The sequence below is a fragment of the Pseudonaja textilis genome, chromosome 2 (assembly GCF_049901715.1).
Source record: "Pseudonaja textilis isolate UNSWEBS1 chromosome 2, rPseTex1.2, whole genome shotgun sequence".
NCBI lineage: Eukaryota > Metazoa > Chordata > Lepidosauria > Squamata > Elapidae > Pseudonaja > Pseudonaja textilis.
This window is the reverse complement of record NC_141991.1, coordinates 141911511-141936718: the sequence shown is the minus strand read 5'-3', so window position 1 is coordinate 141936718 and position 25208 is coordinate 141911511. Positions and strand designations below refer to the sequence as shown.

Below are 25208 nucleotides of genomic sequence, written 5' to 3'. Positions count from 1 at the left end.
AAGAAGACTTTGAAGCAGCAAAGGACAGAGGGAAGGGAAAGGATTTGGCTTTTTTTTCTTCCCTTCCTTATACTGACAGTTAAGAGATTTAAGTAAGAAATTGAAAAAAAACCACTTTGACATCAATAGGCATTTAAGCTGAAAATAAAATGTCAAAGGGATAATAAAGACTTTTGGATACTCAAAAACCTTTAAAAGCAGGAAAGGAGAGAAAAGGAAAAAATAAAAGGGCGGGATCTGGAAAAATGGAGGAGACTGCCTGGAACTAAAAGGAACTTACAGTGAAACTTTAACAAGATTCCTAAAAGATACATTCTAACTGAAACTTTGTAACAAAATAATAGAACCCCAGGAAGAGAAAGTGGAAAAAAGAAGCAAGAAGAAACAGCTTTGGATTATTTGGATTACTTGGTGATTTTTGGATTTTTGGCTATTGGATTTAAATGACGAAAATCAATCGGGTGGTTGTTTAAAAGTGTTTAAAATGCATCACTTTTAGAAGAACTGAAAATGGAACTTAAAAACAGAAAGAAGATGCACAAGAAGGAAGAAGTTCTTTTGGCTTCGTATTTCAATTTTTAGAAATGGAGATCTGGAACTATGAGAAACAACAAGAAACGCTTGTAGAACAAGAAGGTTGGGACAAAGAAGAAGCCATCTTTAATGATCAAATAAATTTATGTGGGGGAAAAAAGGAAAGTGGGGAAAGAGAGTGAAAAGTTTAAGATTTGAAAAAAACAACAACAACAAAAGAATAGTTTGAAAAATAATTACAATATTAGGAAGCAACAGAAGAGAGGATCACAGAAGAGAGAATTAGAAGTAGACAAGGGGGCAAAAAGGGGAGGAAGAAGAAGGGGAAGAAGGAAAATAAGTTATAAAAGACAGAAACAAGATATAGAGAAACAGGGAAAATGTATAAGGATTGAAAGTATAGCCCTATTTAGAGATAATGGGTGAAAATTTAATTGAAAAAGGGATTCTGCAAAGGTACATAAGATAGTATATACAAATATAAGTGGTACCTGGCTCAATAGCAGCAACTGGGAGAGAGATCTAGATATGCTAGTAGACAGTAGCATACTGCAGCTGCCTAATGCAGTCCTAGATAGTTTCAAGATCACCATTTACATTGCACTGGTGAGACCATACTTGGAACCATGCATCCAATTCTGGCCACCACAATATAAAAAAAAAGATGTTGAGACCCTAGAAAGAGTGCAGAGAAGAGCAACAAAGATAAGGGGTCTGGAGACAAAAACATAATGAATGATTGAGAGAACTAGGTATGTCCGGTCTAAGAAAGAGAAGGATGAGAAGGGTGATATGATAGCAGTCTTCCAGTACTTGAGAAGCTGTCACAGAAAAGAGTGGGTCAACTTATTCTCCAAAGCACTTGAGGGCAAGACAAGAAGTAATGGTGAAAGATCATCAAAGAGGGATCCAACCTAGAACTAAGGAGAAATTCCTTGAAAGTGAGAGCAATTAATCAGCTTTGCCTCTGGAAGTTGTGGGTGGTCCACCACTGGAGGTTTTTAAGAAGATCACCATTTGTCTGGAATGGTACAGGATATCTTGCCATGAGCAGGGGTTCGACTAGAACATGGGTGTCAAACTCGCCACATCACTTTACCGCCACATGATGTTTTGTGACTTTTTTTTCCCTTTGCAGAGCTGGGGTGAGCATGGCCTGCACGTGACATTCTGGCCTGCGGGCCGCCAGTTTGACAACCCTGGACTAGAAGATCTCCTAGGTTCCTTCCAACCATATTATTCTATGTCCTATGTTCCAACTACAAGCCCTTCTAGAAGCTAATCAAGGTCAAGGCCAGCCAGATCTCAAGGGAAATAATGTTCTATAGGGCAAGTGCAGTGGCAGAAAAGGCCCCAAGTCTTATCAGGTGACACTTTCTAGTGGACTGCAACCTGCAACAAGCCTCTTCTGCTGAACCCATAGAATGAGTAGATGTCACAGAGGAGAGTAATCCCTCAAATAACCCAGCCTTGTGCCATGTAGGGCTGAGATTTAAAGCCACTTTAATTTTTGAATCTGAGAAAGAAAATCTTGGGAGAATCTTGCTACTTTTAGCAGATGAAAGTGAGCTAGCTGAGTTATTATTTGGGGAGGGGGGAATGGCTAAACACAAACAGCAGCTACGCTGTGTATTTAGAGAAGCATTTCTGCTTTCACTATGCTCTATTTATACACATGTACACACAACTCATAAGGACAAGATAAAATCTCCGATGTTCCCTCGCCTAAAGGAATTTAAATTCCAAATACTGCCACTGGAACTACTCTCAATATACATGGCATAAATATTCAGTCTAACATGTACGAGTACTCAAATTTATGTCAGTTTATATAACTCTGCACACAAACGAGGAAAGCGATTAAACAGTTCTTACATTAAAAACACACTCCACAGCTCGTCCTTTTCGTAACTACAATTCAGAGCTATTGACATATAAAACCAAGCAATAAAAAAAAAGAAATATGTCAGTCTAAATTCAATGTTGTAAGACTTGCATTCAAGACTATTTTCAACAATGAACAGCTCCAGTGATACAAACATAACTTTTTTTTAAAAAAATACGTTTTAGGCAGTTTGTGAGAATAAGAAATGTGGCAAAAGGTGTAAGTGAAATGAGTTACATGAAGGAGGCATCTACTTTTTTAAAAAAATACTCATCTGCAACAATAAACTTAAGATTTTTTGGAAAATATTTCCAACCAATTATTGCAGCTGCCAGCTAAACTGTGACCTCTGCTTGCCAATGCTACATGTAGAAAAATCACTAACTGGCAGATATTATTGGCCTCACTTTTTCTACTTGTTCCAGCCAATCTCAATTAGCTTTATTCCCTTCCATCTGCATCTATAGCTCTGTTCACTGATTAAGCAAAAGGTATGAAATACAATGGAGGAAATTAATTCAGAACACCCTTCATCCCAAATTGAATAAGATCTCAGATTCAATCTCTTATAAAGCATGACTGATAAAGCCTGTGATCCAGAAGCTGTAGAATTGTGATTTGTTAGAAAAGGCAATTCTTTAGCAAGTGGAGAATGACTCATTTGGTATAAAGCAATTTTAGACATTCCCATGGGACTGAAACATACATCTGGTATAACTGAACAAATTGGAAATAAAGCATATTACAATCAATGTAACATCTACTTTAAACATCAACTGATCTGTCCACATTCCTTGATATATTTAGATATCTATAACTGTCTTATGATATTCCTTTATTACAACTATCGCACTGCACAAAAAAAGTTGCCTAATTCCCAATTAACACATCACAGAAAATCTTACTTGCCTGTCCACATTTTATATTTGTTTTGATTGATGTGAAAGAAGGATCAGAATGAAAATGTGGTGCAATTCAAAAGCTGTGTTTTCAGTATCGACAAAAAATATCACGAAAACTGCACCAGGGTCAAGACAATGCTAGCTGTACTGCACTTAGCACATTTATTTTCCTCAAATGTGGGGTAATAATAGAAAATGTATTTTTATGATTGGTTAAAGAAGAGCATGGAAGATTCCACAGAGGACCAAGCAGTAGGATAGATAAACAACCTCTTAAAAACTCATCTATCCCTCCTCACTGTGAATGTCCTAATCAGGAGCTTAGGCAAATGAGAGGCTGGTTTAGTAATAGGCTCTTGGCATGATGCCCAGCAAAGCTGGCCTATCATAGTGACCCAAGCTGTGCCAGGAAGGAAACAGAGGAGCCTTTTCAAGAATGAATTGCCCTTTCCATATTCTTAAGAGGTGCTTTATTCTCTGCTGTTATTTCTCACTTGCCATGCAACTGGGAGGAAGTAGAGATCCAGAGGGCACTGACAGTCACTATAACAGCCTTTGTAAGAGCAGCAGCCCTAAATCCTTTTAACAAGAAAAAAGACCCTAAGGGGACATACAAAACACTAGATGCCAAATTCAGCTGCAGAGCAAGAAGAAAACAAAGTGTTAGATATTGGAAAGGTATTGGGAAGATTCCACAGAGCACCATAAGCTCATCTATCCTTCCTCACTGCGAATATCCTAATCAGGAGCTTAGGCAGATGCGGAGAGGCCCCATTTAAAAAAAAAAAATCTCTGTACAAATAGTAAGAAACCAATTTAGTACACATAGAGTTTAGACACATAGATTTTATTTCCCAGATAAACATTATAGTCAATTAGTGAAATCCGCTCCCATCTTGACACAGGCATACATTTTCTACAACATATAAATAAGAATTCTCTGTTACTGGCTGAGCATGAATTTTACATTATGAATAATTACAAAATTCTTCAACTGTGCCCAAGTCTACAGAAAAACCAAAGGAAGAAGCAACTGGTAAGGTGTTTACTTAAACTTGTTTTTTATGGTTTTCCCTCCCAGAAAGAAAGCAGATTGAGAATGGTGGATTTAAATAAGACCTAGATCACATAGCATACTAAGCTATAATACAGTTTATTTGATTCATATTTAGCATATTGCATATGCTGGCATCTATCCAACAGTTTTGACTAACTTAATAAGCATGACTATGCAAATTGTGACTTCACATAATGTACAAATTCAGTCCCAAACATGTCTCCTGCCCTTCAACTTTCAGTGAATGATTTTCTTTTTAAAAAAAAATGCAATCGGTATGGTCTGGGGATTAGCATTTTATTAATATTATTTGTATTTTTTAAATATGTGTTTCAACAACCAGCTGTCCTAAAACCCCAAGAAGAACATTTTTCCTTAAGATGTATATAAACATTATAGTATTTGGCTTCTGGAACAGACTGGTAAATTTTTCCCAGGCTGTTTTCTTATTTTATACACAAAAGATTTAATAAACAGAAAACAATGACTTGGAGTACTACCAGTATCATTCCCAGCCTTCTTCTTCTTAGCACTGGCAACAAAGTCTATTTACTATAAGCATCCATTTATACTTCTGTGACATACAAATTCATTTGGGAGGATAGTTGGGAAGAGAAGGCCAAAAGTATTTATAGTAGAATTTTAAAGGAGTAGTTATCAGAGCTCTTGATCAGTGGAGAATTCACATCCTCATTCCATGAAAGGACTCAGGTTTATACAGATTTATTATCTAGGGCAACAAACATTTTGATGAATACAACAATCCTGATATTATACCATAAGAAGAAATTGTACTTACAGTAAATCTCTCAGGGCTGTCTTGAAGATGATGCGGAGGAAGTTCCACCCACCACTGCCAATATAAATGCCCAAAGCAGCTGCAATACTCCATGTCCAGGACATGCCAAAGAATCGCATGAGGCCCAGTGAGCCAAGGGAAGCAGTACAAACCCCAATTGTGTGCATTCTGGAAAAAGAGATAAGCTTCATGTAAGCTGCTAGGGTAATTTAATTGTAAAAAACAGTTAAAATAAATAGAAGATGATCGCAGGGAGATAGGCAAACTGACCATATAATACAGATGGGACAAAGGTGAAAGGAGTCAATGAAAAGGCCAGACTAAAATCTTTATTTATTTGGTTTATATTCCACTTTCCTCTAGTACAGGTAATCCTTGACTTATGACCACAATTATGAGTTTAAATAATACATTTTAAGAAGATATTAATGGAAAGCACAATACAGTAGAGAAGTATGAACAATTTGAGAACAGGGCATGTGATAGAATATATGGTCTTTGCCTGAAACCATATTCTCCTATTCTTTCCTACTTTTCTTAATTGAAGTCAGAGACTAAAGGTCTAATTTATTTTCAAACACTTTTCTGATCATGTAGGGAAGCATTCACCTTTCCTTTGATGCAGAGTTGGCTAGTAGTATAAGGCTTGCAAGTTCTATTTTATTTTTTGCCAATAGTAGCTATACTCAAAATAACACTCAGTTTGTCATACATATGCTGAAGATGTATGGAAGATACAATTGAGCACATGTTCAACACAGAAATTTATGGTCCTTCCACAAATGCTTTTATGGAGAAATCTACTCCTATTTTTTCCAAGCATTATTTTTCAATTATCTAGTCAGGATGAAAAATGCTTTTTAATTGCAACTTAGCATGAGCTAAGAATTCATCTCCACCCAAAAAATGTAATTACTATTTTCATCAGTAAACAATGCAGAAATACTAGTCACTCAACTGCAATTTATCTAGCAATTGTTCAGTATCATTTGCTTGTCCTTCCTTAAATTTTAATTATTAAATATTTACAAAATCATGCAATCTGATTTTGATCACCTCGCTAATCTCAGTTTCAGTGTAATATGCAACAGGGATGCTAGAATAGCAGCAATAGAAGTGAGAGCTTCCTCAAAGAGAAACCCAGGTGCAAGTTGTCCTCGACTTACAACAGTTCATTTAGTGACTGTTCAAAATTACAACAGCTTATGACTGCTTTTCATAGTTACAACCTTTGCAGCACCCCTATGATCATGTGATCAAAATTCAGATGTTTGGCATCTGGCTCATATTTAGGACCTATGGTGTGTCCCAGGGTCACGTGATCACCTTTTGAGACCTTTTGACAAGCAAAGTCAATGTGGAAGCCACATTCACTTAACAATCCTGTTAGTAACTTATCAACTTTAGTGGTTCACTTAACAACTATGGCAAAAAAAGTTGTAAAATGGGGCAAAACTCACTTAACAAATGTCTCACTTAACAGAAATTTTGGGGCTCAATTGTGATTGATAAATCAAAGACTACCTGTAGTTTAAGCAATGTGATCAAAGTGCTGGTTTTATCATTACTCTAATCAAAACTCTAAAAGAAACTAGAAACCATTTTATTTAAAAGAAGGCCACTGACTCTGAGATCATCAAGAGAGTAATTCCTCCGCTGCAGAGACTCATATTTTGGGATCAGAAGATAACTGAATAAACAAGAGTCTTTACAACAAGACTTTCTGTAAAATCCCAATTGAGACAAGTCTTTTGACAAATAATTTATGATTCTATTTGTTCTATGCAAAAGAAAGTTCATTGAAATAAATATTTGATCTTAGGTAATTGAGCAAAGAATTGAGGCCAGGCACTACTATTTAGACAAGTAAACTACTGTCTTTACTGCAAAACCCCTTATTAAACTGCTAGGAAGGAAATGCATTTTTAAAGAAAATACATTCTGTAAGCCAAATCAGGAAAACTACAAGTTAGATAACTGCAATCATATCACATAATAAATACTAAGAAATTATATCAAAAGCAGCAAGAGTAAATTTTCTGGTGCCTTCCAGTTTCAAATATAATAAAACCGATACAGCATCAGCATGGATATAGGGGATTGGGATGGCACCCATGTGGCCTATTAATGAGAATTAGTATTATTCTGCTGAGATGTTTCCTGCTGCTTCCAAAACTCTTAACTGGGAAAAAAGGGTCATTGGCAAAATCTGGGCCAACAAACCAGGTGTACAAATCCTTGAATGAATTTTGAGAATGCCTGCCATATTTTGTCTCAATAGTCAAATAACGATCTGAGGGGATCAAGAAAGTGTTTACTTAGAATCTTAAAAGCAAAAATGAAATATAGTTTAATGCAGTTCTTTGATTTTTGATATAAAAATAAACTTCATCAGCTTTATAAATATATAAACCTTATTAATATTTATTTACAATGTTTGTAAAACATCCCAATCTGAAGATTCTATGCAATATACTGTTAGCACTTCTTTTGTGACTACAATTGAAACTGGCAATTCAGTCATTAAATAAATGAAGCTGTGTGAATATTGGTCAAGGTTACTTTTTCATCACCATCATAACTGCAAACTGTTGCTGTACAAGACAGCCACTGAACAAGAGCTACTGCAATTATATAAAAAGCAGCACCATAACAATAACCAACTCCCAAAGATGAACGTTCAACATGTATTAGGATTAAAAGGAGAATAGAACAAACTTGTTTTATCTTTGGAACACCAAAAAGGAAGATGCTGCAAGAACCCCTCAGGGAAATGAAAGCAAAACAATGGGGACCACAATGGAAAATTCCTGCCTTCTATTTCTCACATGGGTGGAGACTCTTATCAGGCCTTCTCAAAATATTTGAACCAGCTATGTAAATTCAATCCTGGTAAGATGGTCCATGATATATCCAGGTGATATGCCATTAGTACATGACATTAGTACTTTTGAGCTGGATCTGCCTATTGCTAAGCAATGCAGGAATTTCAAGGAGGGTGTTGCCACCTATTGACTTGCGAGCAGTTCTGATCCAGGTGTGAATTTTGGGTCATCGCCAAAACTGCTCCATATGCAATACACTATAGTAATCCAACTGTAATTAAGGTCTGTGTTAGTGTTCCTAGAACACCCTGGTCCACATTGGGCTATAAAGGGTGTACCATCAAAGTTGTGCAAAGGCCCTCCTGGACACAGCACCCATCACCTATTTGTGAGGCTATAAGCCTAGGAGTCCAACCAGCTTACAATCAACTTCTCTAGGAGAGCTCAACCTTATCAAGAGTAATTACTGTTATCAGATTGCACAGATATTTACTGGCAAATCGCAATTCAATTCTTACAGGAATTAATCTGAACTTGTTTCATCCCATTCAACGTGTGCTGTGATTAAAAAAAGACTATTAGACAATCACAGAAAAAACAGAAAAAAAACGCCCAAAACTTCAGCTTCCTTTCTATAATATAAAGATGAACCTCCAGCTTCTCAGAAGAATTGCACCAGAATGGAACAATATTTCAAAAAGTAAATTTCCAAAGGAAGAGAAATAGTTAAATCTATACAACTCCCCATAACTTACTATTATTCTCAAAATACCATTCTTAAATTCAGCTTCTTTGTTGCTCTTACCATAAAAAACCAAGGCTGAAAGCAAACAAACTACAAATATGTAAACTTTATGGAATTTATTCTGTAAATATCAAGTGCAGATAGTGGAAGTCTAAAAGACATGTGTAATTTGCACAAAGATATACAATATCTACTCTGCGAAACTTCACTCACCTTGGCTGATCTCAAAAAAGCTGGAAATCAAGAAGCAATAAAGTATGTTCCTCAATGGCTCCTCACTAATCTGAAAAGAAGTAACAAATGGAATAATACAATGTTCTGCTCTAGGAGCAATACTGAGCTTTATAGATAATCTGAATAAAGGAGGAAAATGGATGTTCATTAATTCTGCAAAAGAATTCAAAGTGGGCAGGGGAGTTCCATGTTTAAACAGTCAATTGCAAAGATCCCTGATGATTGGCATCTTCCATGACAGCAGAGGATGTGAAAAAGACCTGGACCGTAAGTACCTATAACATGCAGTGACTAAAATAAAAGGTTCCATTCAATTTTGCTTTGGCTAAATTTTACCAGTATTGCATAACTTGTGAATACTGTAATTTTAAGCAGAATATTGATAAATTAGAACATGCCCAGTGCAGAATAACATAAATAATTAAGGCTAAATTCTTTGTGAAAGGTTAAAGAGACTGTTTTGTGTGGAAAGTACATTTAATTTGGAAAGAAGAAAATTGGGAGACAATATGTTGTTTATCTCTAGATACTACAAGGCTGGCAAATTTATTTCTTTTCATCCACAAGATAAGATCAGAATTATTAACTTCCAATGACAAGGAAAAGTACAGTATTTAGTTTTTTCTTTCCAAAAACGTTTTTCAGATGGTGGAACAAGCTGCATAATGGGAAGTAAATTCCTCTGTTGCAATTTAAAGGTCCTTGAGAAACATGTAACTAATTACTTCTACTGCATAAGATGATATATGATATTTGAGGATGGAAACATGGAGCTTCCATATTCAGAGGCAGCATTCCTATAAATAACAGATGACTGAGCCAAAAACAGCTGTTATCTTAGTACACTGTTCATAAGTCTCAGAAGAATTTATCCAAACAGAATGCTAATTCAAATTGGATTTAATTCCATACAGTAATTTCCTAATACTTGTAATAAAACATTAAAGTCACTTCTATAATTATCTAGGATTTTGCTATTTTGGCCATGAGAAACAAGGATCAAATTGATCATTTCCAATTAGACAAGTTTCTGCCAGTAAAGTTTATAGCATACTGACATTCTGATTTATTATAGATACTAGGAGATAAATCAAGTTGAAACTGGGCAAACTTTCCACTAATTATCTTGGAACAGTACTTGAAAGCAATGTTCTATGATACTCCAGGCAAAATCCAACAAGCACAGACATATATAAAGTTTCAGAAAGAGATATACATTTACCTGAAAAAGACTATCCCTGCCAAGGTAGTGAACTGCTCTAAAAACACCAACAGCTAGATTTCTAATCCAAATCAGATAAAAATATCACCTGCAATTTAAGCAATCTACCCCTTTGAAAGAGCAAATCAGCCTCCATAAGCTTGTTATATATGTCATCATTTTGATAAATGAATCTTAACATCTTGTGCTTGGGTATCATTTGTGTTGCAAGCCCCTGCCCTTATTTTGCTCATTACACATAATAAAATAAAATCTCAGAACCTTATTTTTCTGCTCCAGGGGCTAAGATGATTTGAACACCTTTCCCTGAGGCTGTTCCCATCTTACACATTCAGTAGCTGCTAAGCACCGTTCTTTTGAAGCAATTTAATTATTTTTAATCAGGATGCATTTAGGTCTAAAGGCAGGGCAAGACCTACTCTCCCACCACAGCAACCCTGTGAGGTCGACTAGGATGAAAGTGATCCGCCTCCACCACCTCTTCCCCACCTCCCCGAGTTTCCATAGCTTAGAGAGGGCTAGAATCTTGGTTTCCTAATGGCTCCTAATGAAAACTTTCCCCGTCCCCATCCCCATCCCCATCTCCTCAATAAAGAATAACCCCCAATAAACACCAACGGATTCCTAAGGCGTCCAGTTAATCGGAGAAAAAGCAGTTCTCAGCCTAGCCTGCTTCTATGACAACGTTACAACCACACCGAGGATATATTTTACGCGCTGCTGATCCTTTCTCTCTAACGGATGAAGACCGCCAGCTGACTGGACACCACAACCGGGATCGTTCCGGTATCTTTGTCAACGGCCCCCCCTTTTTTTTGGCGCCAACCTGGGCATGAATTTCCATCACCGCCACATGTTCCCGTTGCCAGAGCAACGCTCCAATTCTCCGCTTCCCTCCCGCCACGACGGTTCTGCGACGCTCACGGCTTCTTTTCCATCTCGCGGCCGCCGCCTCCCCCCCCGCCCCCTCGTTCTCAGGTGGCACCGCGTACTCCCCTCTTCTCTCGCTCCGTCCTCCGCCGCCAGGCTTATCCCCTCATTCCCGTACCTCGAGCCTACAGCCTTCACCCTGGGAAATTCCTACACCTCCGTTCCCCTTCACCACCAGACCGCTTCTCCTCCTCCTCCTCCCGCTGTGGCCAAAAGTGCCCCTTCGAACCTCACTGGAGGAGGACCTCAGGCAAAGAGAACTCCGCCTCCAATCATAGAGTTGCAACTTGGCTGCCGCAAAAAAAAAAAAAACCCTGTTTACAATAGAGAGGGCGAAGGGGAGAAGAACAGAAAGAGCACCCGAGGCCTCCTGGGAAAGCACGCTCTTTGCGGGGCTTGGTGACCATGGCAACAAGGCTCACCGCAATCGAGGGAGGCGTTGGCCTGCAGTCCCCGCCGCCGCCGCCTCGTGTTTATTACGAAGTTCCGTTTTTCTTTCCTGCGATTTCCAACTTGCCGTATTGTCAGATCGCCGAGTTCTGATGTGGCTTCTGATCCTGTTGGGGTTGTTTCAAAACATCAAAAGGAGCCTCGTAGCGGCTTTTCACACTTAACAAATCACACGTAACAAATGTCATTGCGGCTCACTTCATCGGATGCCCTGGGGCGGCTAGACTGATGTCGGACTTGAATTGGGGTGAGGCGGAAGGGCGTGAGAGAAAGACAAGTTGGTTATGTGGATACAGATTACAGAAGTATATTAGGATTATTAGGTTAATAATTAACGTCGTCTGACGTGTTAAACACCCCCCCCCGCCAAATTGGGGTTGCTGAATTATGAGACTGCCTAAATAGCCTTTTGATATGTGACTTCAGCAGCCTCTTGCTCAATTGCAATAGCGCTTATACACTGCTATATACTTATATGCTGCTTCTTAATGCTTTACACTACAGCCCTCTCTAAGCGGATTACAGAATCAGCCCCCAACAATCTGGGTCCTCATTTTACTGGCCTTGGAAGGATGGAAGGCTGAGTCAACCTTGAGCCGGTCAGGATCGAACTCCTGGCAGTGGGCAGAATTAGCCTGTAATACTGCATCCTAACCACTGCTCTTATAGCTGCCCATCTCAGAGAAGTGACTTTGGGTGGTGAACTATTCTAAAACAGGTTTAAAACATTTACAGATAGTCTTTGGATTACAACCATTTAGCCACAATTATTCAAAGTTAGGGTGCAGTTTTTTGGCAATAATATTTCATAGCAAATAATAGGTTTGCTTAACAGTTACAGTGTTCACTTAATCTCCACAGATTCATTTCACATCAGTGAAGATTCACTTAACTACTGCTGCAAAAAAAGATTGTAAAATCGATTGGTCACATGATGACCTGCTTTTTGATCATCATGATCAATGACCATAACTGGCAGGCTCTATTAAGGACATAAATTGAGAACTACCTGTATCACTTTTGCTTATAAACTGCCCAGAGTCATTTAGTGACTTAGACAGTGAGATGGGCAGTTGGAGCCTTGGTTAGAATGCAGTATTGTAGGCTAACTGCCTAGAGTCTGGAGTTCAATCCTGACCAACTCAAGGTCGACTCAGTCTTCCAACCTTTTGAGGTCAGTAAAATAAGGAGCCAGATTGTGGGCAATATGCTAATATGTCCATGGGCTACAGACTGACTTTCCTCAGTTGTCATAATACATACGCATACTGCTGTGACTACTATAATTCATTGTAATTTGCAGTTTGAACAGGTTTTCTAAATAAAAGAGGCATTATTTTCAAGAGAATGTGCTTATTTCTTTGACAGCATATTTGCAGCAATATTTTCTTTACCGGAACAATCACAAAACTTTGAAAGAACACAATGTTCAGGTTATCTTTGTTTTCTAGTTAGAATACAAAGAATTGATGACGTTCCAGTGACCTTTGCTCTACTTCACTTCAAAAGTACTCCTAATTCCTATTAGTAGGGCAAAACTTTTCCCAGTCTTACATTATTAAATTCACAAAGAACTACGCTGTCCTCTTTATAAGAGGACAGGGCTTAAAAAAGCAACTGATTATGATAACCTCCACTGTTTAACACAATCAAGGAGTTTAAAAAGAAATTCTGTCATTTTTATGTCATGTTCCCAAGTACAGGGTTTTATATGACTTACATTTTATATGACTGTCTTGGGACAGGTCATTGATTTTCTAGTTTTACACAGTGTATATATCCTGTGTGGTGTTTTTGGTTACATTGCTCTCCAGGAGGTACCACATGACCAGTATCATTCCATTGGGATATGTCAGGCATGGGTAACATTAACAATAATATATTATACTTGCATTTTGCCTGACCCTAAACAACTCTGGGCAGCTCACAAAAATCAAACAAGGAAATCAATAAAATATAAAACATGGCATGCTCAACAAAGTGAGGGGGATCTTATTCCTCCTCATCAAATATTTGGATGATGAGCCAGGTTTTCACAGCTATTCTAAACAATAGTAAAGTGGGAACTACCTGGGGATCTCAGGGGGCAGGCACTGCTGGAGATTCTCAGTCATCCGGGTCATGGTTGTCTCAAAGATGCTTTTTCAAGAGGCAACTAGACTTTCTGTTTTTTCTTTGAAGACATTTCCTTCTTATCCAAGAAGCCCGAGCTGAAGAAGCTTCTTGGATGAGAAGTGAAACGTCTTTAAAGAAAAACCAGAAAGTCCAGTTGCCTCTTAAAAAAGCATCTTTGGGACAATACATGACATTGTTTAATCAAAAGAATCAGGAGTACATCAACCCTGCAGGTTCGAATAGTCAGGAAATAGGTGGTTCCTCAAGTAACCAGGACCTATGCCATGAAGGCTTACAAATAACAACCAGCAGCTTTTGGAAAGACTTAATTGTTAGTTCTCTTGTATGCCAGTCAGAATCACTTTGGGAGAGATGGGAAACCATATAAATTTGATAAATAAATATCACATTAAATTAATGTTACAAAGTTTCAACGAAATGTTAAATCAATAGCTAGATTCACATAAGATGCTAAGCCAAACCCATAATGTGGCATAGCACAATATAAACTTTGTCTTTGCCTCTTTTTGTGTTAGATATGAAGAACAATGTTTGCAGCAGGGTCAAAAGTTGCAAGATAGCAAGTATAGCACACAATCCAGACCCCCACCACTGTCATTGAACACATATGCAAAGGGTTAAGGATGGGAACATGATGCTGTGCCCTTCATTCTCCCCACCCCATTCCCACAGACACTTCTGAATAGCATACAAATATTGCATTAGGGATCTGATATTACTTCCGTCAAGGTCAATCCTACAAAATTATGCAGTTACAATGCTGCATCACAGTAGCAGTCAGATTAAAGGCCCAGCTCCCTGGTGGGCTTGCAACCTAGATACCTATTTTCTTACTTGAGCCTATCAATTAAAATAATAATGGGAGGCTATTTTAGGTATCTCATATGTAAAGGTAAATTGGTTGAAAGAGAAAAATTTGTTTGTTTGCTTGTTTAAGTTTATCTGCTGCTTTGATCATAGTTACAAATGTAGGCAACTTACATAATACATATAATTAATATTAAACCACTGCATCCCAGATTCTTCTCTAGGTTATTCTGCATAGTGGGATGGGAACATTTCCTTTTTGATGTTCTGGATTTGTTAAAGTATCATTTTCTTATTATCATCAGGGACCACAAATATAAGCTGGGTATGTGATTCTGATAGAGTTATATATTTTTTTATTTCTTGATTTTGCAGTTTTATATGCTATTTCATCTCTTAGTCTGATTTTATATTGCTAACATTTTTAAAAACAGCCCTTAATGAATGCTAGTTGCTTTTTAGGTAAAGGAAATCATTTAATGTTTTAAATTGATGAATTGATTCAATTGTGCAACAGGTAGCCAGGATTAAGAATAAAAGTGCTAACGAAGGGTGCAATGGTATGAGTCATTGGCCCATAATTTGTTAGCATGATAAAGAGATTTATGATAAGCAATAATCGGTCATATTCTTTCCAAATAGCTACTGTAAGAAGATTAAAGTACTGGCTATTTCTTCTATTAATAGGTAGGGAGGTGGACTCAGTAAGATAGGTTATTAGCATCAGCCAATGAATTAAAGTTTGGGAACAAAAGGAGTGCCTTTTAGACTGTGAAGGACCTTCCCAGTGGTCTGAAGACCTGAAAATAACAGCTTACTACCTTCTCAACAATGAGGTGGCTTTCAGGTGAGACAAAATCAAATTGAATTAAAGCAGGAATGCCTTGTTAATTTTTGCAGAGACAGCAATCCATCTTTGCATAAGGAATTTCATTACATCTGGCATGTTTAATAAATATTTAAGATCTATTTAAAGATGTAGATATTTGTTTCTCCTATTGTCGAGACCTAATGATTTTCAACAGATGCCTGTATACCATAGTACCAGCCAAACCATTCTCTCTACTAGTTACTATCATACAATAACTTTTAATAGGGACATTTATAATGATTTACATTTCCTAGCCCAACCATATCAATTATTTTTAGTGCTAGGCTAGAACAAGAAGAAAAAGAGATCTGCATAGAGCTCTGCTGAGATTTGAATCTGGGTTTCAGTGCCCTTTTCATTGTACTTTCTTTTGGGATTAAACTTTGGAGAAATGAAGCCCCTCTATCTCTTTAGCTGAACAAAATAGCAGATTGCCAAGGTGATAGAATAAACTGCCATGTTTCTTTTTAACTGTTGAACAAGTAGAAGATTAGCAGAGCAGGAGAAGTGGGGTTATTTTTTCTTCTTCTATGATGCCTTGTTTCTTTCTGATGTCCAGACATTTTTTAAATTTAAAAACAATGCTGCCTTCCTGTGCAGTGGGACTTGCTGCTGTTTGTATCCCCATCCCACCCCACGCAGACAATAAAGCCCGTTGACAGTGAAAAGGCACGTCACTGATTAGTGTACAGTATCAGTTTTGGAGTTTTTTTATTGTGCTTTCTGAAATTCTGAGCCTTTAGTGCAGGAGACGGGGTATACAGTTAAGTTATTAAATAAATGATGGGGAAAATAACTGACAAAAGTTGTCTCCCTTTTTTTCTTTTCAGTGCTAATCTGGGGCAGTGCCTAAAAATGATTCTTTAAACCTTGTAGCCCCCTTGTGGCCATGGCTGCCCTTTTTTCCCACAAGAGCCTCGTTGTGAACAACAAGGACAATGATGAGCTGGAGTTGGAATGGGAGCTCACTCGAACATTAGAGAACAAAGTAATGCTCCTCTATTTTGGCTCGGGTGAATGTCCTCGGTGCCAAGAGTTTGCCCCCATCCTGAAAGAATTTTTTGTGAGACTTACAGACGAGTTTTATATGGAGCGAGCATCTCAGCTAGTTCTCATCTATGTGTCGCTGGACAACACAGAGGAGAAGCAAGAAAAGTTTCTGAAGAAAATGCCAAAGCGATGGCTGTTTTTACCTTTCCAGGATGAGTTCAAAAAGTAAGGATCTGAGAATTTAGTTAGGAAAACATCAGAACTGAGGCTGAGGCACATTAAGCTACAATATGGGTTCGTTTAGCTTTGATTCAGCCTTTATAGTGTACAATAGCAATAGCTCTATAATTAGCATTATGCCGGTTGCTTGTCAATCAACAAATTATCGTGTGAACCTGCTTTAGAGGAATTAAGCATATTTAATGTGCATAGTTGATTGATAACTATCCAATCATCATTTGGGGATATTAGCACGCAATCACTATCTTTTTTAAAATAAATGTTATTAAAAGTTTTTAGGAGAATACAGAAACTAACACAAACCAAGACAGGATAAAGAAAACAAAGAAAAATGCCGAATGAAACAACAAAAAGAAATAGAAAAGATTTTGATTTCCTTTGCAGCAAATACAAGTATAATTGCAAATGTATCTCTTACTTTACAATATAAAAAAGTTTTTTTTTCTCTTATCTAATTATTTTCTCATCTACAAGTCTACAAACTAATTATAAGCTAGACGTGCATTTCTTATTTCATCCAAAAAGTCTACAAATGGTTTTTAGTCATTCATAAATATATTGTCTTTTCTTTCATCAAGAAAATTAAGGTAGCCATCTCTGCAAGTTCCATCATTTTCATCAACCTTTCCTCCATTGTCAGTAGTTTAGAACATTTCCACTTTTGTGCATGTAATAGTCTTGTTGTATTTGTCATATATAAAAACAAGGTTTTTAGTTGCCTGTTCATTAGTTCCAAAAGAATACCTTCTGATTTTAATGGTATTTTAATCTGTAAAATGTATAATGTATGTATATGTCCATATTTTTGGCTTTTTTACATGTGCACCAAATGTGATAAAATGCCCATGTTGTTCAGATTTCCAGGAAAGATTCAAAATACTATTATACATTCTAGACAATTTATCTGGTGACATATGCCAAAGAAACATCATTATATTAAAAAAATCCTTTTAAGACTAGAACATGATATAATTTAAATCCTTTAAACTACTTATTTCCCATCAATCCATTTATATGTTATAGTCCATGTTTAAGTCCATTTTATCATTCATTCTTTCACTTATTCTTCTGTCTCATATTTCTACAAAAGTGTGTGTGTATGTCTGTGTGTGTATACATACACACACAAATACTTATATTCATTCTTAGTACAGGTACAAACTCAATCTTACTTTGTTCAAAACTATACAATTTTATATTCATTTTAAACCTTCCTGATAATTGTACCTTAGGAAAACTATTGTCAAGTATATCCTTCCATCATCAAGTCTTCTCTTGATTTTGTTTTTCAATCCCCTTGACATCATGGTACATCATGATGAATTAACCATTTACATTTACTTATGTCATCTATGTTTCTTATGCTGAAAGCCATAAAGGTGCTCTTGGGTACAAACAAGGTGTGTATTTATTCCATACTCTAAGAATGGCCCGCCTAAGATAATGATTTTTGAAATCCACATTAATCTTAGCTTTGTTATACCAGAGATATCTATGCCACCCAAATTTCACATTACGTTCTTCTGACTTCAGTAGTCATCTTTAAAAAAAAAACCAATACCCACTTTTCCATTCAAGCTAAGCAGTCAGCAAAGTATATAGTAATTTCAAATCTGGTAGACCAATCTACCTCTTTCCTTTTCGTATTGCAATATCTTATATTTAACTGAATATTTTCCCCCATCATACAAATTTAGCTATATCTTTAAGCCATTGTTAAAATGGTACATTAGTTGTCAAAATATGTATTATCTGGAACAAAAATAACATTCTAGATAAAACATTTATTTTAATCATAGAAATTCTGCCCAACAGTGACAATTGTACTTTACCCCATCTTGATGTATCTTTTCTTACTTCATTCCATGTCTTAATATAATTGTTTTGAAATAACACACAATTTATATTTGTTGTAGTTATTCCCAAGTATTTTACTTCTCAGTTTTAAAGTCTGTTTTATTCATTCTATCTGACCTTGTACCTTCATGCTTTTCATTAACATCGTTATCTTTTGTTTATTAATCTTGAAACCTGCTAATGCCCCAAATTATTTTAATTTAATTAGAAATTAAATTCCTTTTAAAGGAATTTAAAACCAGAACCAAGTCATAATACATATCCCCATGCTTACAATTTTTTTGCTTTATGTGTTTTTGGTTTTGTTTTGTTTTTTAAGAAAAAGCTATGGTTCAATGTAGAGTTGTAATTGCAGGTATGTTCCAATCTCGGATGGCAAACCTCAGATAAAGAATGTTTCCAAGCAAATACAACTCAGGTAAACAAAGTCACTAATCTAAAGGAGGATTAGAGAGAGGAAGTAAACATATGTTAGACTTTAACTAGAGATAATTAATTGTATGGATTACTATGCTAAACAGTAACGAAAGTTAAGCAGTAACCAAAGTTAGCCAATGATGGAGGATAACTAAAAATGTGTATAAATGCAAGACTAGACTCCAATAAAGATCATCATGATTCAGTTGTTCATGATCAAACAACTCGACTGCCTCATCATTACAACAGTTCAAGGTCCAAGAGTTAGATCATCAGGATTTATTTAATTGTGGTTTGTCAAATGTCATAATGCCTGGGTTCACTTCAAACATTAATTTTAGCCAAAGTGACATCTCAATTTAGCAATACTATATAAACATTTAGGCATAAAACTGTGTGTTGAAGATTGTCTAGCTCAACTTCTTGCTAACTATGCAACTGCGTTATTGTAGATAAGTGACTCCAATATTCAGCCCTTGCTGAAGTTCCTCCAGCAAAAAAGAGGAGGCCAAGTCTCTACCTTATCCACCAATTTAGTTGTAGAATTCGTTTTATATCCCACCTTTATTATTTTTACAAATAACTTAAGGCAGTGAATATATCAAATACTCCTTCCTCCTCCTATTTTCTTTACACAGCAACAACCCTGCAAGGTAGGTTGGGCTGAGAGAGAATGACTGGCCCCAAATCACCCAGCTAGGTTTCATGTCTAAAGTATGTGGGTGTCAAATTTGATCATGTCACATAAAACATCACGATGCATCACACTGTTTTTTCTTTTGAGGAGCTAGGGTAGTCGTGGGATTCAATTTTTTTTTACTACCGGTTCTGTGGGGGTGGCTTGGTGGGCATGGCAGGGGAAGATTACTGCAAAATCTCCATTCCCTCCCCACCCCACTAACCTGCTTTCTAGCTCCTTTCTCCTGTGCAGGGAGAAGAAGACCCAGCCAATCAGCTGGGACTCGGGAGGCAGAGAAGAGATGGGGGCAGGGCCAATCAGAGGTGGTATCTGCTGGTTCTCTGAACTATTCCAAATTTCCGCTACCGGTTCTCCAGAACTGGTCAGAACCTGCTGAATATCACCTCTGCTTAGGACCATTGCAGCATCCTCATGTTCCCATGATTAAACTTTGGGCACTTGGTGATTGGCTTGTGTTTATGACAGTTGCACTGTTCTGTGGTCATGTGATCACCATTTATAACCTTCCCAGCTAGATTCCGACAAGCAAATCAATGGAGGAAGTTAGATTGGTTCAATGACCACATGATTCACTTAACAACTGCAGTGATTCACTTAAAAACTGTAGCAAAAAAGTCATAAAATAGGCTAAAAGTCACTTAACAACTGCCTTGCTTAGCAATGGAAATTTTAGGCTCAATTAGGGTCATAAGTCAAGGACTATCTCTATACAATATTTATATTGCCGCCCATGTCACATAGACCTGACTCCGGGTGATATACAAACATGCTAACAGTTCAAAACTACATAATAGTTTTATATAACAGTTACATGATAAAAACAATCCAACATAAATTAAAAATCAAAAAATCCAACTGTTCAAAAAGAACAACAATCAGGTGACCACCTTGAAGGCTCCCATGGGATCCCCCAAAAATGTTTCAGGGGCCTTCTAGAAGGTTAGTAGAGGTAGGACTAACATCACCTCTGGTTATATTATTCCTCGGGGGGAGGGATAATGTTCCAGAGGGTAGGGCCCACAATATTCTGTGCCAGCTGAAGTTTCTGTAGCATTGATGTCAAACTCGCAGCATCGCATTACTGTCATGTGAGGTTTCCTGGCATTTTTTCCCTTCACGGAGCTGTGGTGGGCGTAGCCTGTGCATGACTCATCTGGCCTATAGGCCACCAGTTTGACACCCCTGTTCTAGAATGTTCTTCAAGACCAGCCCCCATGTCAAGTGCATTGCAGTAGTCCATTCTGGAGGTGACCAGTGCATGAGTGATAGCAGAGACTAACTGCCACAAAGGGGTGCAACTGGCACACAACCCAAAGCTGTACAAAAGCCCTCTTAGCCATGACTGTTACCTACTCTTCAAACAGGAGTGATGTGTCTAGGATACCCAGACTGGTGCATCTGTCTGTGATAGTGCTACCATATCCAGTACCAAAAGTGGGTAACATTCCAGAATCAGAAGATGTGTATGCTCTTCAATATAGAGTACATCATCAAAAGGTGTTCAGAAGTGAAGAAGAAGCCACAGTCAATGAAGTACCCTAACTGATTCCAGATCTCAAGACCCTAATAATAAAAAGACTGTATGCTGAGATTCACTTGAAACTGACATCCCACTCGGCTGGTTCTATGGAAAAGATGTTGCTTATTACTGAACATTTATCTGAGCTGAGTTCAATTCAGTGATACCCAAGAGAATGATTATGGCCCAGGGAATATGAGCTCCCTTACCTGTCTACTAGATGGGTATCGGGAAATCTTTCCTGATTGGTTAAGACTTCCCAAGAGATCACAAGCAGTTGGGCCCAAATAATTTTGAATGTTTCCTTGTGGAAAAGGGAGAGTCCACCTGCCTTTGGTGGTTCTCCTTCCTCTTAGGATGGTTCCAGTTGTTGGGTGTGGAAGGTTCCATTCCTAAGTTTTTGCTTCATGGCACGCCACAGAGCTCTTTCCTCCTCCTATTTAACACAAAAACTAATATTAGGTCATCTTTCAGCCCAGGATTAGGAAGGTTGAGTTTTATCTGGGCATCCAAATGATGTTGCCAAGGTGCTTTCTCAGTACTTGGAGGCTGTGTAGGCCTGGATTGGGAAGAACCAGCGGAAGCTGAACCCTGACAAGACTCCATGCCTGTGGGGTTTTAGGGTCCTAAGTATTTAGTGATTTTGATCATTCACTCCGAATGGAGTAACACTCCCTCAGGCAGAGTTGGTACATAATCTGTGAGTTGTCCTAGATTCATAACTCTTGCCCGAGGTGTAGGTGGTGGCATTATCTAGGACACCTTTGCACAATTTCATCTTCTGAGTCAATTGTACCCATTCCTAAACTGGAAGCCACTGCTCATGGTAATTCATTCCTTGATCACCTTCCAAGTGAACTATTGTAATATGCTCTATGTGGGGCTATCATTGAAGAGCATTTGCAAGCTTCAGTTGATCCGGAATGCAGTGTTACTTGCAGTATTGGGCACACCATAACATTGCTGCTACATGAGCTGCACTGGCTTCCATTGGGCTTCTGGGTACAGTTCAAGGTGCTAGTTGTCACCTTTAAGCTCTGCTTGGAATGGGGCCAGATTCCTTGAAAGACCACCTATCCTTGAGGGTTTCTGATCATCCCATTAGGTCAAGCAGAGTGGGCATACTCTGGAACCCATCAATGGAGCAGAGCACTGCATTGGTGCACTGCAAGAAGTGGGTCAACTTTATCATGATGCCCATCTTCTGGAACAGCCTCCTTTTCCTTAAATATAGCCTTGACCCTCCTGGCTTTCCAGAAGCTGTCCAGAACTGGATCTTCTACCAGGCACAGGGGATGAGAAGTCTGTAGAATTCTGCTGTGGATGTTGTTTACTTGAAGAGCTGATACTGTGCTTTTTAGGGACTTCAACCCAATTTGTTTAATGTCTGGTTGGTTCTTATATCTGTTTGCCTCTGAAAGTTCTGTAAGTAGGTAGAGATAAGCTCAAAGTTGTTGGTGAAGAAGCTCATTAAGCAACCTTGAGAAGCAACCCTGTTCTGGATCCTGGCTATAATGACACATAAGGGCAGGGTGTCAGCTCTCTCTAGCTGCTGCTCCTTTGTTACACAACATTGCTCAGCTAGAGCCTAGCTGTTGCTTAATCAAGAGCTTCATGCTGGATCTCTCTAACTGCTAATCTGAATGTTTTCTTTTCACTGTCTTGCTAAAGAAGGATTTTAATCATCAGGGAGATGATGCATCAGGGAGAGTAGGAACAGACAGCCTAATGCTGAAAACAAGACCTCTATGCTGAGTGATCTGGGCCATAATATTGTAATAGCATATTTTGCATTTTCCTGTCTCTTCTTCTCTATGTTGTTGGAAGTAGGAACATTAATTATATGGTGATGTCACAGGGCTAAGCAAGAGATCCAACCTGTTATGGGGGAAAGGGAAAGAAGTTTACAAATAAATGCTTTCAGGAAAGACCCAAGGGTGAGCTGGACCCTTATCCATGCTAAATGTGGAGAGATTACCAGAGTATACTGTTAAAAATACAGTCTGGTAAATGTAACTTTGAGATGTTGGAAGATGCCAAGGAAAATGTGAAGAGACCTAAAGCAGCCTGGGGGCATTAATCATTTTTATCTCTCTAAATTCATTTATTTTCAGAACAAAAAAAAAAAGATGAAAGAACCAGGATGTCTTTATTAGACTACTAATAAGGACTTTCCTTGCCCCACCCAACTGCAGGTGGAAAACCTCTTTTTAATAAATTGACAACACATGTTTGGGACTATTATATATTGATGATAATATATACAACAATTGTTATCCATTGATGGATCATCAATGGATACAATTGTTGTATCCTGGTATAACTATACAAACAAATGAATAATTTTAAAAAACTAAGACAGCTTTAGGTCTGTGATACCTCTTTCAGCTTTCCTGCTATGAGAATCCCAATACATTCTTCCAGCTCAGAAACTTATTCTTTCTTTCTGAAACATTCCTAGGGAGTTGGCATTGAGATTTTCAGTGACCCATCCCCCTGTGGTGGTCGTTTTGAAACCAAATGGGGAAGTCATTGCCTACAATGCTGTGGAAGAAATCAAACAGCAAGGCACAGATTGCTTCAAGAACTGGCAAGAGGCTGCTGATTTGGTGGACAGGAGTTTCCTTTTAGCTCAGGATTTTGAGGATGTGACCCTGAGAAGTATCACTGATCCCCTTCGGCGGTTCAAGTACAAACTGGTTAAAAACAAAAGAAAAACATGAAGCAAAAGTGGTGATCAGGGTGAAGTCTCCTGATGAGATGTTTCTTCTTCATGGAACTTCAGGTTGGTGAACTTGAGTATTCCCAAACCATCACCTAAAACAGGCATATATGTCCTTTAGATATCTACAACCACACTGTGGTTGGACACAGAAATTGTTAATTGCAGGTGGATTTTGAGATTTGAAAATCTGAATTTTTTTTCTAAAAGAAATCTAAAATTTGCAGCTATGAAATTATTAGATATGTATATAGTGTTTATTGTAATTGGAACTTGGAATGAACATATGTCATAATCCACTAAAGGAACTCAATAGGGCTGTGAACACTGACAATAATTCGGAAGCGCTTCAGACCTCAAAAGCACACAACTCTCTCTCTTTTTACAGACTTTCTGATGAGCCTGGGAGAAAAAAAAGCTTGTCTATTTGAAAGGGTGAAATGATTAAAGTCACTGTGACCCTTAAAGAAGCTACAACATTTTTTTATGCTTTAGGCAGAAGTCTGAAGTTGAGTAGATGTTTTAATGAATAGCAAAAGTGCTGTGCTCAGCACTTGCCCCAGATTTAAATCACTTCTTCCAAATACACTGATTTGACAAGCATGCCTAGCTCTAGGAAATCATTGGGGCTGCAATGAGCTTTCTTTCCTGGAATAATGACAGAAACCATGCAAGAGAAAAATGAAAATAGCTTTGCTTGCATGCTTTACCATAAAACACTTCCCATGCAGAGTTCCCTTCTGAGAGAATCCACCAACATTTTGTTGTCTGCAACAACTCATTTAATTACATTTGGGGGGGAGAAACACTTCGTCACCAACTCTCAGCAATTATTTTGATTTTCTGGCATCAAACTCTATCCCCTTGCCAGGGTCAGAGTTCCTCAGGTGATATTTGTCTTAGTTGGGCAAGCTGCCACCAACTCTTAGCAGGAGAGGAAGTTTTTCGTCCCTGCTGAACCAGGAAGTCTGTTTGTTTTTAAGTCTCAGGTTTGAAGTGACTCTAAACTCTTAATTGTTTGGCTTGCTTGTGGGCGCCCTGCAATGGGCAGTATAGTCAAACATATAAAGATGTTTTAAAAGAATAAATCCAAATGCACAAAGCCTTATTGATGACCTAATACCATCCCTTCTCTACAATCTCTATTACCTTCTCTCCCCCCTCCACCCCCCCCCCTTTTCTTTCAGTCACCCATTGGCCACTCTCAACTTACAAATAACTCTTTCTCCTAACTGCAAACATCCTTTCTTAGGGACCCGGTGAAGGCAGAAAATTTCAATTCTATAGTATCATGAGTCATAGCATAGCAATGCTATATTTCAAACAGTGAAAAGCTAACTGTTGTTTTTAGAGACTGATTGTACAT

At 37.9% G+C, this 25208-nt stretch overlaps 2 protein-coding genes across 8 annotated transcripts in view; one reads left to right on the top strand and one right to left on the bottom strand.

The window, feature by feature from the left end:
- Positions 1-11400, bottom strand: part of SLC27A1 (solute carrier family 27 member 1) — a 30325-nt gene extending 18925 nt beyond the window's left edge. The window contains exons 1-3 of one of the 4 annotated variants that reach the window (XM_026713874.2): positions 11252-11400; positions 8961-9030; positions 5178-5345 (exon numbers count right to left, since the gene is read on the bottom strand). In XM_026713874.2, the coding sequence (XP_026569659.1) occupies positions 5178-5344 (167 nt within the window). In that variant the 5' untranslated portion in view covers position 5345; positions 8961-9030; positions 11252-11400. Of the gene's footprint in view, positions 1-5177; positions 5346-8960; positions 9031-10464; positions 10490-11029; positions 11151-11251 lie in introns of those variants that run through there. The other 3 variants (XM_087925540.1, XM_087925539.1, XM_026713875.2) reach the window with 3 other exon arrangements.
- Positions 11401-11619: 219 nt separating this feature from the next.
- On the top strand, positions 11620-24313 carry NXNL1 (nucleoredoxin like 1). 4 transcript variants are annotated; one of them, XR_015741955.1, is made up of 4 exons: positions 15233-15373; positions 16228-16612; positions 23582-23905; positions 24231-24313. XR_015741955.1 is itself a non-coding variant. In XM_087925541.1 (3 exons), exons 2-3 carry the CDS (start codon positions 16287-16289, stop codon positions 23841-23843), a joined length of 588 nt encoding a protein of 195 aa, XP_087781667.1. In that variant the 5' UTR covers positions 11699-11830; positions 16228-16286; the 3' UTR covers positions 23844-23965. The 4 variants fall into 4 exon arrangements, 2 of the variants coding, with proteins under 2 accessions (XP_087781667.1, XP_026569537.1); XR_015741956.1 differs by lacking the exons at positions 23582-23905; positions 24231-24313 and adding an exon at positions 11620-11830 and having other exon boundaries at positions 15214-15373; positions 16228-17070; XM_087925541.1 differs by lacking the exons at positions 15233-15373; positions 24231-24313 and adding an exon at positions 11699-11830 and having other exon boundaries at positions 23582-23965.
- Positions 24314-25208: the final 895 nt, after the last annotated feature.

What these genes read in the sequence shown, in the direction of transcription:
- NXNL1 (XM_087925541.1), top strand. Translation starts at nt 16,287, where the DNA reads ATGGCTGCCCTTTTTTCCCACAAGAGCCTCGTTGTGAACAACAAGGAC. An exon ending in TTCCAGGATGAGTTCAAAAA is followed by an intron (nt 16,613 to 23,581) that starts GTAAGGATCTGA and finishes AAACATTCCTAG; the next exon opens with GGAGTTGGCATTGAGATTTT.